The sequence below is a fragment of the Branchiostoma lanceolatum genome, chromosome 8, assembly GCF_035083965.1.
Source record: "Branchiostoma lanceolatum isolate klBraLanc5 chromosome 8, klBraLanc5.hap2, whole genome shotgun sequence".
Lineage (NCBI taxonomy): Eukaryota > Metazoa > Chordata > Leptocardii > Amphioxiformes > Branchiostomatidae > Branchiostoma > Branchiostoma lanceolatum.
The window spans coordinates 13,658,975-13,676,740 of record NC_089729.1 but is presented as its reverse complement, the minus strand read 5'-3'; the positions used below and the strand labels follow the sequence as shown (position 1 = coordinate 13,676,740).

Here is a 17,766-nt window from a genome sequence, read left to right as displayed (position 1 = left end):
CATGTAAAACATTTCTGAAAAATGTATAATTCTGAAATGATCACTTAATAGTTTGATCAAACAGAGAACGCAATGCGTTGATTAATGCAAAACAGTCTTACTGCAGGGACCAGATTCTACATCGATGTCATCAATCGCCATGTCACTTGTAAAGCTAGATCCTCTCACGCCTTCAAAGCGAACCTGCAAATGACAATCATTCACTGTTTAACATACAAAACAAATTATTCCCTTTGTACATTACAACATATCATGGTCATAATACTGCGAATTGTATGTCGAAAATGATGAAATATCTAGCAGGCTTGTACTGTCTAATGAATAACATTTATCGCATTTTTACATTTCAAAACCCTCTCATTGAAAAGACGACGAGAAACAGTCGGAACTGATAAAGATAGAAGGTCATGCCGTCGTAAACTAAAAGACCATTATATCAAGCTGCGTGATTGAAGTTCATATTGTCACTCACCTGAAACGCTCTAGCATTGGTGAATACAGGTGTCGTGGCTGACAGCCACCGATTTCCTTGGTCTCTAGACCTTGTCCACACTAACATGTCAGGATACTGAGGTTGGGACACATAGACGTTCAGTGTTCCCATGTCTGATCCATACATGTGGTAGAACCACCGCAGGCAGTTCTGACCGTCAGAGGGAATGGTGGGTAACGTCAAACTGGCAGTTGTCCCAGTAAAACCAGAACTGGCCTCCGTGTACATATAAAACCCTGCAGTTTGAAGAAGTTAACAAAATGTTAAATCCTGGAGTTAACAAGACATATATCTAGTTAAAACCCTCGATAATTCGGTTTAATACCTTAATGTCGACGAGGAGCTACATCGGTTGATTTTGTACCATCTTGAATAGCAAGATGCTTCAAAACATTGTAATGTTTTTAGGGGTCGGAGGTCAGTGACGAGGTCGGGCGGCGGTTTTGAGTCTCCGCAGATTTGCCAAACTATCGCTGTCAGTTTGTGATTTAAGTTTTGAAAGAAGGCAAATTTGTCTGCCTGAGATACCTAAAGGCCGAGTAATGTCTGACAAAGGTACTCGACTGACTCGGGAAGCCGCCAAACGAGACGCAATGCTGGAAGCTAATGGTGGGAAAAAGGAGGGAGACGCCGCCATTATGAACGAGCTAAAAGCTCTACACCAGAAATTCGATGGTATGCAGGCCTCGCTGGAGAAACAGCTGAACAGCAAGGTTGACAGCCTACAATCCTCCTTGGAAAAGCTGCTGTTTAACACCAGGGATGAGCTCAAAGCCGAGCTGGAAAGGAAAGTCAAAGAAATTGGAGACAACATCGACTTGGAGAGGGCACGCATCGAGGCCATCGAGACCAAGATGGCTGGATCAAACGACGGACCGGGCGAGTTCGACCCGGATGAGTCGGTAATTGTCTCAGGTCTACGCTTTGAGGAAGGTGAAGTTATCCGAGAGAGGATCGAGGAGCTGCTACACGACGGAATGCAGTCCGATGTGCCTGTTGTTGCTGCCGAGAGGATGAAGCCGAGAGGCCGCGGTCCCGGTGTCGTGAAGGTAAAATTCCGTTCCGTCCAGGAGAAGATCGCCGTACTCAGAGGGAAACAGAAGCTTAAGAGCCACCCCATCTATGAGAAAGTGTTCATCCGATCGGCGAAAAGCCATACTGACAGGCTGATAGAACTCAACTTCCGGACCCTGCTACGGGAAATTCCAGGAGGGAAGGATTACTTCATCACCGGCAGCGGACGGGTCCAGAGGCGCGACGGTCGCGACACACGTGCCGACAACACGCCGTCATCCCAGCCCTGAGAACGGAACGCCCAACCTGTGCGGGAGAAGATCAGCCTAGTTCACTGGAATGTTAATGGCTGGACAAGACTGAACTGTAAGTTAAGAGAAAACACACTGCAACACTTATCGCCGGACATTATCTCCATAAATGAAACACATCTGAAAGCTGATGATGTAATTGAGTTAGATAATTATACATGGTATGGTCACAATCGAATTCAGACCCATCGCAAAGCCGTCAAGGGCTCAGGAGGTGTTGGCATTTTCGTTAGAAACGACCTGTTTGAACAGTATAAGATTATGATCCTTGACAAAGATGTTGACGGGATTTTAGGTTTGCATTTTGAGCACAGAAGGTCTGAATATACTTTTGTTGTCTTCTCGTGTTACCTTTCCCCCGAGCAGTCACCATGGGGACGGGATGCCGCCGAATTCCTCTCCCACCTGTTGTGTCAAATGTACGCTTTAGAAGCCGTTGATGGTATTTATGTCTGTGGTGACTTCAATAGTCGCACAGGTGATCTTGATGATTGTATAACAGAAATAGACGACATTCCTCCCCGAGTGACGCTTGACACAACAGTCAACAATCATGGGGCTAGTTTACTTGACTTTCTAAAAGACGCGAAGATGTGTATGGTAAATGGCAGATTTTGCCAACACAATAACAACTTCACCTCTGTCTCGACAAAGGGTAAAGCAGTTGTTGATTATATTCTTACGCCCCACGATTGCCTCGAGACCTGTTGTGACTTTAATGTAATTACTGCAAGTGATATTGTGGAGAAATGTGGTTACTCATGTTTAAGTTTGATAGGCGATCGGAGCAGATTGCCAGATCATTCTGTGTTATCTTTGACTTTCTATGTTGGAAGCCAGGTTGTTGAAAACCCACAGTCTCTGCCACAACAATGCAGGACAAAGAAATACAATATCAGACACTTACCTGGGAATTTCTTGGCCTCTGCCGTTAGCCGTTTGGCTTTGCGTAACATGATAGACAACCTACAAGCCATGCATGAAAGTCAAGCCAACATTGACGCTTGGTATGACACGTTTTGTGACACTCTACATGATGAATTAAAGTCAGGTGAGGATGTTGATATTGTTAATGTGTCAAAATATAGAAAACTTTATCGCCCTGGTAAAGCATTTTGGAATGCCGAGTTAGATAACTTATGGTCGGAAATGCGGAAAGCCGAGTGTGAATTTACCAGATTTAAGGGTAGTAGGAGGCGTAGAGAAGACCTCAGGATAGTTTTTAGAAGTAAGCAGCATGCTTTCGATAAAAAGCTTCGTTTTTATAAACGAAGATACGAGCGAGGACAAACCCTCGAACTAGAAGGTCTCCAGACTAACAATCCCCAAAGATTCTGGAACGAAGTGAACAAACTAGGACCTAGGCGTAGTACCAAGATCCCTATGCAGGTCACTGATGATAAAGGAAGTCTGATTCAGGATGTGAAAAGCGTAATTGAAAGGTGGGAAAATGACTTTGCAGGTTTACTCGCAGGGAAGGATAGAGATGCTGAATTTGACGAAGACTTTTACCAAGAGATCTGTTCACTGAAAGTACAACTTGAAAGGAACATGAGCGATTCTTCTTACTCCTCAAATCCGTCCCTAAACTCCCCAATTACACTTAATGAAGTGGAGAAGGCCTTGATTTCCGCCAAGACGGGGAAAGCCAGTGGAATTGATGACATCTCTAACGAAATGTTAAAAACCCCAAATCTGCTGCATTCCCTGTATAGTCTAGTGCAAAAATGCTTTGATAGTGGCCTTATACCGTCTATCTGGTATAAATCAATAATAAAACCTATCCCTAAATCAGCCAAGAAAGATCCCAAAATCCCTATGAATTACAGGGGAATAAGCCTGATGAGCTCAGTCTACAAACTCTACACAAGTGTCCTTAATGATAGATTAAATGAATACCTGGAGTCCTCAAATCTGATAGTAGATGAACAGAATGGTTTTCGCAAAGCGAGAGCCTGTATTGATCACATATATACAATTTCTACTGTTATTAGAGCAAGGATTCAGGAGGGTAAACCTACTTTTTCATGTTATATAGACTTTCAAAAGGCCTTTGATTGGATAGATAGGGATCTCCTGGCTTACAGATTGCTTGAATGCGGGGTAGATGGCAAGTTTTATGAAGCATTAATGACACTATATAAATCACCAATGGCATGCGTGCAACTCAATGAACACAACACACAATGGTTTCCTACTCCGGTTGGAGTTAAGCAAGGTGACGTATTATCACCAACCTTATTCTCTCTGTATGTCAATGACCTGGCAAAAGTAGTGAAAGAGTCTGGAATTGGTGTGAGGATAGACGATACAATACTCAGTATACTACTGTACGCAGATGATATTGTTCTCATGGCTGAGTCTGAAGGCCAGCTACAGGAAATGCTGAACATAGTAACAGAGTGGTGTTCAAAATGGAGGTTGATGATCAACCAGTCTAAAACACAAATTATGCACTTTAGAAAACGTGGCACTAAGCGTAGCACTTATGAGTTCATGTTTGGAGAAATGAAACTTGAGTATACAAGCTCATATAGATACCTAGGTCTCCATTTAGATGAGCATATGACTTTTACCCCTGGTACCACTATTCTTGCAGATGCTGCGGGTAGGGCCTTGGGAGGTATACTTGGCAAAGTTAAAGTCCTAAAAGACTTAGGATATGAAGCCTACTCTACACTGTACAGTTCATGTGTCTGTCCTATACTGGATTACGCTGCGGGTGTGTGGGGTTTTAAAAAGTATGACAAAAGCACTGTTATTCAGAATAGAGCCATTCGGTGCTTCCTTGGCGTTCACCGCTTTGCTCCCACTCATGCCATAAATGGTGACATGGGCTGGACACCGTGTGAAGTTAGATGGAAAGGGGCTATGGTGGCTATGTGGAACAGGCTAGTGAATATGTCTGACGACAGGATTACAAAGAAGGTTTTTAGATGGGACCTGCGAAATAATGGTCCCTGGAGTAAAGACTTGTATGAAATATTATTTGAATCAGAACAAGAACATGTTTTTCAAAATAGGTTAAGAGGCGACACGAGACTCACAAAAGATGTACTATTCTCGCAATATGAAAAAAAGTGGGCTTATGAGCTCTGGCTTAAGCCAAAACTAAGAACGTATGCACTGATAAAAGACTCATTCTCTCCGGAGAGATATGTTACACTCCCTCTTACAAGAGCCCAGAGATCTCTGTGTGCCCAGCTGAGAGCGGGCATATTACCTTTGTCTATTGAAACAGGAAGATTTAATGCCATTCCTGAGGATGATAGAATTTGTCTACTGTGTAATCTACATGAAATTGAAAATGAGGTCCATTTCCTATTTTATTGCCCTTTTTACGACAGTTTACGCCAAACACTGTTCAACAAAATGTACAACAAGAGACCTGATATCATTTGGGAAAGAGATGAAACAAAACTTAACTGGTTATTCACGGAGGGGGTATTTGAAATTGCTTCATACATTCAAAAGGCTTGGAGGGAACGTAAGCACTACATCTACTCATAACAATTTGATTCTATTTTGCATCTAGTTTTGGCTTTGTCTGATTTTGTTTCTACCCTGTCATATACTGTTTTGACTGTTATATACTGAGTTGATATACGTGTGTTTCCTTCAACAACTTTTGACTTGAATTTAATTTATGTTCATTTACCACCTGCTTTCTTGAATTGAATCATTGTACCAGGTGTGTCCCTGTTTGTGTTTCCACTTTATTGTGCTCATATTATTTTGTTACTCAGTACTGCTATTATTATGATTTATTTCTGATTATCATTATTTACTACTGTACCTCCTACATTTCTCAAGTTTATGTATTCTTATGTATGGTGTCTTATAAGCCCGTATGGGCTGGGCGACTTTTGTCGCAGGACACGGAAATAAACATTCATTCATTCATTCATTCATTCATTCATTCATTCATTCATTGTACCATCTTATATTTTTTTTAGTTTCTGTATATTTGCTAGAATGATAAAGATACGGCAAGGCAAAACAAGTCTAATATTTTGTTATGCTCCCATTCCACTGGGACGGCGATCTCATGGCGACATAAAATTTTCCAGATCGCCGTGAGAGCGCCGAACTCCCGGAAAATGTGCTCAAGTGGAATCTCTACGGCGACCCTTGCGCGCTCTTAGTGCGACCAAAATGTCAAATGTCAGCAACGTTTTATGAGCGACCAAAGATTTCACAGATCACTCAACGAATTCTAGAGATAAAGAACGAATCTCTTAAATGTTTTGTGTGCTTTGTTGTCTTCTCAGTCAAACATTTACCTCTTGCATCATATTTGAATGATAAAATCAAGGGGAAAACAGATTCAATTTTGGTCGCTGCACGGTCGCTGCGGCCCTTTGATCCCTCGCTGCGGCCCTTTGATCCCATCGCCATCCTCGGCGATCTCACGGCGATTGTTTTGGGCCTATCCAAAACCATCGCCGAGGTGACGGCGCGCTTGTCGCGCATGGCGCTCTCACGGCGCTCTCGTGGCGCTCTCTCCGCGCTCTCACGGCGCTCTTGGCGCTCTCACGGCGATCTGGCCAAATTGAGGTCGCCTTGAGATCGCCGTGAGATCGCCGTCCCAGTGGAATGGGGTATTAATGAAATTAGGGGGAAATGTATCACAAGGCACAATTTCGACTTTTCAAGGCATTAATGCCATTCTAAGTAATAGTTGACAAACCGGATCCATCTGTATGGTCTGCTGATGGTCCTGTTGACGAGGACGGGGTACTGCCAGAGTGTCGAATCCATCGAAAACTTCCAAAGTCATTTGTCGTGGAGTTACACTGATCCGCATCAAAGTCACACCTCCAGCCATCCTCGTCTCGGTCTTTGCAGGAGAGAGACAAAGTAATAATATCAGGAATACTATGACGGTAAATTTCTCTTGATACTAAACGCTATCAAATACATTGATGATATCGTAAGTGGCATTGTCGATTAAGCTTTGTCTTACCTTGAGGGATGTAGTAACATTACACCTGTACTAGCACCAGGATCTCACATTGCCTTTTACAGATTCGTAACCAATAGCTCCGAAGGTAAAATTGTCTCCAGACACGCACTAAATCTCACACGAGACCACACTAAAAAAGGCAAAATCTACTTACTTAAAGTGCCGTTCCATGCAGCGAAGTTGGCAAAGAATCCTGAATCAGTCACCGACTCGTCGCTGTGGAAGACCACGAAGGCAGAACTTCCCGTTGTAGTGACGGGACCAACAGACGAACCGCAGAGGTTGGCAATCATCGGGGCGGACATGTTTGGTCCATCATGGATTCGCACGCTGTCCCAAATACACGTCCTGCCGCCATGCTCCATGTCAAACTCGACAAAGCTATAGACAATTCAGCGCAAAAGGGAAATTTCAAAATGTATTGGTGAAAAAAATGAACATATTTCATAACGTGAGAGGTATGTGACACTATTCAATGTTTAAAAAAAAGGAATGGAAAATCTTCCAAAAAGTTAAGAATTTTTAATTTGCATTGCAAGTCTACGAAAGCCACGCCTTCAGCACTGGTGTTCCAGTGCTGAACTCAACTCAGCACTGGTTTTCCAGTGCTGACAAAAGTTCAGCACTGGTTTTCCAGTGCTGAAGCCACTTTCAGCACTGAAACCGAGTGCTGAAAAAGGAGGGTGTGGTTTTCGTAGTTTTGCATTTGTATTATTTCCTTTCAACTCTTTTTGAATATATTATGACATAAAGATCAAATGAGTCATCAATACATAAGTGCACAAGCCCCGAAAAACAATATGATATGTCAATGGTGCCACCACCACCTATTATCTCTTCATTTAGCGGAACAACGCAAAGTAATTGTGTGTTAAATACATGAATTGAAATGGAAATCTGAATAACACACATTGTACGTAGATGTCGAAATACCTACAACGTACATACATTGTGTCCACATAAGGCATTAGTAGCATTAAGAAGGAATGCTGCATGATATTTGCAATCCGTACCTAACTTGTATGACTCTTTGTTTACTGATCAACAGGAGGCTAATTACAAAAAAATACTATCTCAAGGCAAAAATAAAACACTGACCACTGTTGAATTAGACTGAGAGGACTCACCGTATAATCACAACTTTACCAGGATCGACGTTTATCTGCCAGGTGCAGTTGGTAGACAGGGGATATGGATCTGGCCAACCTGGGGAAGTGAAGCTGCCAGAATCACTGTTGAAAACTGTTAGATTTCCACAGGAGCTGACGACGGGTGGAGCTGTTGTTGGTGACGTGGTCGGCCAGTTTGGGGAAGCTGAAATGTTGAAGTAAATTTAAGTACAAATGCCATATTTGCAAGCAAATACAGCAAAACTTACCATTCCCTCCCAATGAAAATTGTTTCACAAGTTAAAAAGCTTTGCAGAAATTGATCACTCCAAATTTACTCCCACCAGTACATTTTCAAACAAAGTATTCACATAATGATGCAGATATACTTTTTTTTTGCAAAATGTAAAGGGCAAAGTAGGAAAAACCCAAACAAATAATTTTCAGAGTGCTTTAGAAGAGAGACAAAACTAAATATGATAAAGACTGCCCATCATATGCCTAGCTTCAGATCATTTAGTTTTCATTCCAGGGGCGCAGTAGCCCAAAAGGACATTTGGTCTGAAAATAGTCCTCAATACCCAAGTAAGTCTGTGCTTTTGACCATTGTTTTTGAATGCCAAAATGGCTAAATTAACAAAGTGTCTCGTTTTCGTTCGTTCATCAGCAAATTAGTCAACAGTAACTGGAGAACAAATCGTCAGTACGGGAAGGAGATTTCGACACGTCTCTTATGTGAACCACTGACCAACCATTATAATGTTGTGTCTTTATATTGTAATTATTGCATAATCACAATATAAGCAATAGAGTTGCATAATCACAATATATGTAATAGAATTGCATAATCACAATATATGTAGTAGAGTTGTAAAGGACGTCAAAAGAAGCTGTCCAAAAGTGAATAATACAGTACCATGCAACAATGAAGATATTAAAGACAAGGTTTTAGTTAAGCTAATTTCTTAACTAGCAAAGGCAGGTAAATAAATTAATTGAATTTTCCAAGAAATAATGATTAGCTCAAAGTCATCTTACGTGTACATGTCGGAATAGGGTTACTCCATGATCCGTCAGCTTGGCACGTCGTATTAGGAGCTCCGTTCAGGGCGAATCCCGGGATACAGGCGAACATGACCACGGTCTGGTATGAGGTAACTTCGGTAGGACTCAGCAATCCAAACGCTGGGGCCGTCAACACCGAACATTGTCTGGCTGAAATCGTAAAAATTGTCCTAGTAAAGAACCGCGTCTAGGGTTCTGCCTACTAATTAATTATGTATGTAGCAACATCGGTTTTGAACGGCTGCCGAAGTATAGGTTGGTTGCAATCCAAACAATGGACTCTCGGACTCAGCAATCCAAACAATGGGGCCGTCAATTCAATGCCGGACCTTCAATGTCTGACTGAAATCGTGAAATTGTCCTAGTCAAGAGCCGTCTAGGGATCTGCACAATACTTAATGATGCATGTAGCAGCATCAGTTTTGAACGACTGTCGGGGTATAGGTTGCATTTCGTTATACAACAACTGATTGGTTAATAAATCTTACGTGTGCATGTTGGAAAAGGGTCACTCCATGTTTCGTCAGCTTGACATGTCACAGCGATAGGGCCGTTATGTACGTATCCAGTGTTACAGGTGAACGTTACCACGTTCTGGTAGAAGTTCGCTCCGGTGGGGGGTATCCGCGCTCCATTAGTTGGGGCCGTCAACAGCGGACACTGTACGGCTGTAATGGTCAAAAACCCTTTATTACGGAGAGATCTATTTTAATAATAAATATTCTAAGATACGCCTATTAATCTCTTTTCACAATGTCATGCGTACAGAATGGTCACGTGATTTCGTCGATGAAGGCTAGACAGCCAGGAAATAAGGCCATGTTGATTTGATTATATGGATGACATCCTCTGGGAACCCCAAAACTGATGCGAGCGTGCGAAAAAAAAAGTTTAGTAAAACAAAGTTGCCTTCATTATAAAATCTACGTATCCAGGAAGGTCCCTTTTCGTTCTTTCAAAACTTTTTTTGACTTTGGAAATGATTTTGGCATTCTACGATATTACCATCGTTTTCCAATATTTCTTTTGCAATTTGATCATTTTGCACCTACTTTGGATGATAAACTGTATGCATGTCGTTGACTAACTGGTATATTGCGTGACGTGTGATTTCCTTCCGAATTCCATGCATTATTACTCTATTGATTACTATCAGTTGAATGGGTATGATACTACAATTTGATGACATTGTTAGCATTTATGGCATTGCAAGTCATCTTACGTGTGCATGTTGGAACAGGATTAGTCCATGTTCCGTCAGCTTGGCATGTCGTATCTGAAGACGTTAGCTGTTAATCATATCTAGAAACACTTGAAAGATGAATAAACAGACGGCGAGGAGAGCATAGTTATAATTTTGAGACAAAGTGCAAACCTAAGAAATTATATCGTTCCAGACATGACGTTTGGAGACTTTTACGTGTGTCTCGCTCTCCAAAATATGATGCACTGCGACACTACTATAATCAGGTACAGGTACAGGTCCGGACCTGGACCTGGCCCTCTGGATCTGGACCTGGACCGGACCTGAATCTTATGTACCGGTACCCACCCCTAGTCAATAACCATTTATTACGGATATCAATTTCTGTTCTAAAAGTGCAAAAAGATGTCTGTTGATTCATACCCCCCATACTTTTGACAAATATTTCAACCTTACACACAACATAACTAGTTTGCTCTGGGAATCTTTCGAGACGAACGCTCTGTCTCCCCTTCAACCCTTATACAGTCAGATCTCCCATGTTTTGAATACAGAAGAGAAATGCAATTTCCTTCTATACTGTCGTCACTATCTGGCGAATGAGTGTAAACGTATATACTGTATACTGACATATTGTATACTGTGTGCATGATGATTGACATTGCTGGCGATATCAACTTCAAAGTTGTCTTACGTGTGCAAGTACTAGTTGAAGCAGGACTAGTCCATGTCCCGTTAGCTTGGCACGTCGAATCAGAAGGGCCGTTCAGTACATATCCCGTGTTACAGCTAAACGTAACCTGGGTCGGGTAGGAGTGTGGTCCGGCAGGAGTTATCGATCCAAAGGCAGGGGTCAACAGAGTCGGACACTGTCTCGCTTCTATAAAAAGTCAAAACATTGATATTAAATCAGAAACTCTGTATGCATGCCTTTCACAGAGCATGATGCTGCACGGTACAACTAAGTGATGAATCGACAGTTCTTTACAGAAACCTTACAACACGCCCTTTAGATTAGAACGACAATGCCGTCAGCAGACGTCGGTTTGGAAACGGTTTGCTGTGTGCAAACATATTATGCCAACGAAAACTGTCATTTAAAAACTTTAAATCACTTATAATGATGCCAGTGTCCACAGCGAAATGTCAACATAGATGCATCGTCCATAAAATCGCTTGTATTTGTCAAAATTACGATTTCTGTTATGATGTGAGGCGCCCAGCGAAAATGGACCTGCCGGCACGGGTTTTCTTTGGATACTTGCAAGTGACCCATATGGCCCCGGATCGAACAAGCGTTCCGTTTAATTAACACGAACGTAAGATAGAACATGATCGAAAAGATTCGGGTTCGAAAAAAGTCTGAGACTTTTGAGGCCTAATTAAACCACCGTGGAGGTGGTGGTTTACACCACTTCAGACATTTTTGTTTTGTTTTGTTTTGCTATTTTGAGGCCCAAAATTCCGTCAATAGAACTTGCAAGTTGTGGGTTTTTTTCAAACAATAGAAAAGCGGGCAGAGATACTTAGGTAAGATAATCAAAAGTAAATCCTTACGTAAAATTTCAAGTCAACCAATCGTTAGATGAAGGCGACGCATAACATTGTTTTCACAAATGCATTTACGGATCCATCTAATCGCTTATCCATATTTTCATTCATTCATTGAAACTTATCCACCGGACAAACATCCACCCACCACAGTTCAGGGCGGCACCTCTCCATTGACTGTCGACACACATCTTTGTTTCGTCCCCTCCCTCTTTGCGGAACCCAGGGTTGCATCGGTAGTTGCACGCTGTCCCGGCAATAAACGGTGCCGAGCAACCACTACCCCAAATAACGCTGGCATCCCTCACATCGGGTGGAGCACGACATGGTCTACCTGTAAAAGAAGTCTCGTCATTTTAACCAACGAATAATGACTAAAGACTAAAAACAGAAACAATTATGAGCGAAAGTTGGATACGTGAAACATCTCAATGGTCGTCAATCTTTTTATTATTAACTTAAATACATTTTGATAAAAACTAGAAAACAAGGTCACACATCAGTGGGAGGGCAACCTTGACCTTGACCTTTGTCTTGCCAACACCTACCCACAAACCAAATATCATCACAATCTATCCAGAGGTTCTTAAGCTATTGCTGACTAAAACCTAAATGCTACCTTCATGTTCATGGAATATTACATCTGAAACTTGAAACAACTAACTTTAGTTAGGTATGAACAACTTGAAGGGTAGCGTACATGAACACTTCAGTCCTCTCCCTCCACGCCAATAACGTCCGAATCTGCATGTCCTCACTTTGGCTCCGGACTTCCTCACACATCCAGGGAAACACTCGTAGTGGCACTCCTCTCCGCATTTGAATGGAGGCTGGCAGTTGGTTCGGATGGTGTTGGTCAGCACTAGCGCCTTACATCCCCCTGGAATATCAAACAGAATTCAAATCACTTGCGAAAATAAATTCATCAGGTTGGTAGAACATAGGATATTGGAGATTCTTTTTGCACAACCAGTATTGTAGAAACGTCAGCATGTGAGATTTACTGCTTGTGCAAAAAGAATCTCCAATATCCAACATTCAAATCAGTAATATCTATAGCTAGACTACAATGATACATACAAGTGAGTACAAGACGGTGTATTCGGTATAATGGAATTATTCTAAGGAAGCCCGTGTGATACAATTAGAAGTCCGTGTGATAACCGAAAATATCACAAGGTCCAGAACACCTGTATCAAACTTAAGGCCGGACCCCCTCCCAAATACACATCCATTTCCTAAACAATTTATGATAACCATCTGGTGAATATTGGAAGAGTATAACTATCTTTGTGGGAATTTTTCACCGATGTAAACACACGCTCATGCAGACGTTGATTTTTTTGGGTACGGAGTCTACGCGCTAAGTAACACATGAATGGGAACATATTGGAAGAAATATCTTTGTTTAGCTCTGGCCTATATCAAGGCAGGAGACACAGCATTTATATACAACCCATCGGGTCTGTGACGTACCGATAAACCATTATTGCAACCGAAATCTTGTACCTTTTGTAAACGTAAACACTTTAACTTGAAGTCAGCGAGGCATACTGTTTGGTAGTAAAATAACTCGGCTTTTATATCGCATGAAGTATGCCCAGTCGGCTTATAAATACGCGTGACCTTTACAGCTGACTGTCTGGGGAGTCATTAGTCTGGGTAGGTTGACTGACACATCCTGATCTCAACTGTGCCTGCCAAGAAACACCTTTATTCAAACCTCAGGCTAGTCGACAACGGATCGAGATAGTGGGTCGAATTTTGCCTTGCGAAATATTACCCTTCAATGACTGTTCCATACTGCATTTGCTAAGTATAGTCCTAGTTTTTTAAAGACTGACTTAGAGAGAGAGAGAGAGAGAGAGAGAAAATGACTGACAATTGCTGCGTAATGATACGCTCGAGGCGCTGATCATGGCTCGGCTGCAACCATTATCGTAGTTAGTGAGCTGGAAAGTGTTTCAATAAGGTCACAACGGTTCGACGATCTACTAGCCGACGAAAACCGGTTTGGTTACCTATTTTGTCAACCAGTGCGGATAACGACAACACTGACATAGACATCCATGCTGCAAATGGAGTCTATTAGTAACATGTGTTTGACGGTTCGCCGGTGGCTGCCAGGGACTTTGTAATAAAGGCTACGTTAGTTCCAGACTCAATGCCTTAGTCGATTAAAAGGTAGGGCTTATTTCATTCGTGACCGTTTCACACATATCGTGACGTATCTATTTCAGTACTTTGCTTACACGAAAGTCGAAGATCAGACGAATGAATATCCTTGAACATAAATGTGACCCTATACAATTACATGTATCTGATACAACAATTTAAAGTTCTTTATGATCAATCAAGTGATCATACCCCGTCGCGTCGAAGTTTGCGTAACCTTCTGTCAATCCCCAGGGCATTTTAAATTGGTGTACTTCACACTTCCGCTAGGTGTCGCTGCTGCAGCGTGACGGCTACTGTCCGACATACGGTCACAGAAGAATCAACTTGGTATGAAAACTTGGTACATGGTTGTGAACTGACCCCATTGGTTTACTAAGTTACTGCACTTTTTGCAAATTCAGGTTCTAGTACAATACAACATTTTTCATTGGTCTGCACATCGAAGTAGGCTATTGCCCCATTCAAATGTAACCAGGTTAAAAGAAATGGTCTGATAGGTCGAATATTTACATGGTAAAAGAGTTGGAAAACCTTTTTTTTTCAAAATATTTCTTCAAACGCAGCAGCAAACGTATATTCACATTGGTGACATTGGCTCTCGAAATACACCATAATCATCGTCTCAAACTTTCATGTTGATTTTTAGATTATTATAATGAATTCCCTATTGCATAGAAGGTAAAACTTTGTAGTTTTGATATTGATATGTTTCTCTCTTCTTAAGGATGTATCAGACCCAATGCCTAAGTCAATAAAAAAGTTCGACCAATTTTATTACTATATCAGTGGTCTCATCTGTCTACACATATGTTGACGTACCTTAAACTTACATTAGAACGTGTTTGCAGTAATATATGTGTATTGATGTATTTTCAACTAAATTGAGTTGTGGGGAATTAACACAACATAAACATTTTTAGTGTTGTGTAAATGTATGACCAAATAAGGTTGTTTTTGAAAGCACATACTTCAACACGAGTAACGAGGTTAAAAGCAAGTTCGCCCGATAGGTCAGCATTGCACAGTTCATAAAATGAATCAAAAAGAGCAGACGTCACGAGGAACTTTCCACAAAGTTTCATTTCCTCATGACGTCTCTTTTCAATGCGTTTAATGAACTGTGCAATGCTGACCTATCGGGCGAAATTACTTTTCGTTACTCATGTTGAAGTATATGTTTTCTAAAAACCGACTAATGCCCTTTGTGTTAATTAACATATTCTAACCACGGACAGAACTCAAATTATAACCCACAATATGCTTTACATCGATATCAGGCATTTAGAAAATGTTTGTAGACAATGGTAAGATTAAGGCGATAAAGATGACTCATCATAAGCTGCTCCACGCCATTTTTTATCTTGCATTCATCAAAAACAGTGTTTGGAAACTTTACTAGTCTTACCATTTTGAGTGTTGTTTGTTGAGTTTATTGTTTTATCTAAGGATGCTACTATGAAGAATACAAGGCAGTGGAGGCCCATACTGGTCTTATGTCACATTTGTGAATCATGCATTTGATTATGAAGACATTAGAAATACCTGTGCACCTCCTATTCACATGCACTAACTTGCATGAGCAGGTAGTATTTTGAGCCCTATAGTATGAAAATCAAAAACATGACATAGAAACCCCAGGACGGTATTCACCTTCAATTCAAATAGATATGAAATACATTTGATGCATTTAGTGCTATATAATATACAGAGTATATAACTTGTTAATGCCACTTTTAACTGTTCAAACAGTAGACTACATTCCGTGATACTTAAAAAAACATTAAGTGCGATTTGCAATTGCAGATACCTTATAAAACGCTAGTGAACATGACTTGTGTTTAATTGAATAAAGAGAGACTTACGTTTTTTAAACCTTTTGGGGCACTTTCCTCCCTCTATGGTCACCACAAGTGCCAGAACAAGAAAGACCAAAATCCAGACATGTGACCTAAAGCAAAGAGAAATTAACATCGTTTATTAGTAACGTTATACTATGATATATTATGTAGCTTGTGTGTGTTCCAATGGTTAACTGCTAGACTATAGACCCTCCAAAGTGATAAATATGTGCATTACACTAAATAACTAAGAAATACAAAGGACTTTATTCTTTCATGAATCTTAGCAAACAATTACATAAAGACTGAGGATACAAATTACATGAATCAGACGGTACAATATAGATACCACAGAGAAGCGAGAGGTCTCGATATTACAATACTGAAATGTTACTACTTGTGCTATAAATTCATACAAGAGCTGCTGTGTTTGTGTGTTTAGACCCATTTCCTTTTTCTGTCTTACGGTGCAATGACAAAAAATTGTTGATCAGAAAATACATCAAGATACTGAAAGCTGTGTGGACATGATTTTCGACTTCGCTCAAAACTCACCTAATCATCCTCCTCCGTTCTAAAAATGACATCATCCAGTTATCAGTCCATTGACAGATAACTACTATCACAACACGTTCTGGAAGCACTATGTTTTTGAAAGGTAGTTTTATTCATAACAGTTAGTTTCACTGGTATATTGTGATGTGTTGTCATGTGTTGTTCATGAATCTGTTTACAGGGTGTAAGTGCATGATTTTAACGATAGATGGAGAAAGAAGTTATCACTTAAAATGCCAACAATGTATCGAAACAGAGCAAAAATGACTGGTTGCCTAGATTTCATAAGTAACCTGGGATCAAGACAGTGTTAACTTTTTCTGCTAAAAAAAGACCCTAGTTTACTGCTAGCTGTAAACACACTGCTTCAAATTGGAAACCCTGATACGAACCGCAACTTAAACCCGTGACTAAACAGCTGATTTTGTCGTTAGCTGACAGGAAAACATTTCAAGTTCTAATATCATTCTAGAAGCCAATAATATGGCATTCAAGATCATTTTATTGAACATAAGCTTACAAGTTCTCCTATTTTCTCACACTCGAGCGCTTTCCACCCGAGGCAAATCTCTTGTCTGCCGCGCCTATTTGTATAGATTTCAACTGGCAACCATTTTACTTTGACAAAGTTGTTCTTCATGTGGAAGTTTTCAAAAGGCCTACCTACTTGAGATTATTTGATTTGAGACTACTCGACACAAGTTCATCACATCAGCGTTGTTATTTGATAATAGACGTTTGTTAACGATTAAGATTTTGCTGTCATTTCCTCAAAGAAAGGAGGACTTTTTTCAGTGTTAATAAGTCTCTTTCTACATTGCACAAATGATTCTTATGTCAATACTTATAGATACATACTAGCGGATTTATGATATGGAATATAATGTATTTCCAGTAGTTACCTACCTCATGCTGGAGTGGGTAAACCAGCGTGGCCGTCCTAGTCAAAGCTTTACCTGACAGTGTGCAATACCGTGAAAAAGATGTGCGGGAAATGCCAGAGTTCGAAGTACTGAATGAGTTGTTTCAACCTGTAACCTGTGATAGACAGTACCATCTTTTTTCTTAAACAGAATCCACAGTTATATGCAAGAATCTTTAAGATATGCAGATCAAATATCTACAATGCAAGGTACACAAAGTATTTATTACACCCATGTTATGCGCAGTATATTGAGTTGTGCGTGTTTGTGTGTGTGTGTGTCCCCTTTTTTGGGCTCGACCATTTGAGCAATTATGTTGGACGTCAGAACACCAGTTTTGGCACTCAACGCCCGAAGGTATAACGTCGCAGGTTTGGGAGACTGAACGCCAGTAAACTTCGACCTCTGTAGACACGAACGCTGAGCTTGTAACGCCTCCCAAGGTTATTTCCTGTTCAACCACTTTTGAGAGACCATAATTCTAAAGTAAAGCAACGATCGTATAGATTAAACTTTCGACAACGACGGCGTCCAATCACAATATGCAGATAAGGCTAAA

At 40.8% G+C, this 17,766-nt stretch overlaps 1 protein-coding gene across 1 annotated transcript; it reads right to left on the bottom strand.

Moving 5' to 3' along the window:
* Position 1: 1 nt before the first annotated feature.
* On the bottom strand, positions 2–17,288 carry LOC136440655 (P-selectin-like). Its single transcript, XM_066436748.1, has 13 exons — positions 17,191–17,288; positions 15,754–15,839; positions 12,414–12,593; positions 11,862–12,047; positions 10,804–11,042; positions 10,181–10,247; positions 9,447–9,626; positions 8,932–9,108; positions 7,912–8,098; positions 6,939–7,165; positions 6,509–6,658; positions 473–729; positions 2–183 (listed from the first exon to the last, which is right to left on the bottom strand). Exons 1-13 carry the CDS (start codon positions 17,193–17,195, stop codon positions 82–84), a joined length of 2,043 nt encoding a protein of 680 aa, XP_066292845.1. The 5' UTR covers positions 17,196–17,288; the 3' UTR covers positions 2–81.
* Between the last annotated feature and the right edge of the window lie 478 nt (positions 17,289–17,766).

Coding starts and splice junctions, on each gene's coding strand:
- LOC136440655 (XM_066436748.1), bottom strand. Junction 10,248..10,803: donor TGTCAATCATCATGCACACA/GTATACAATATG, acceptor TATGATTAACAG/CTAACGTCTTCAGATACGAC. Junction 9,627..10,180: donor TCCTGTTCCAACATGCACAC/GTAAGATGACTT, acceptor TGACCATTACAG/CCGTACAGTGTCCGCTGTTG.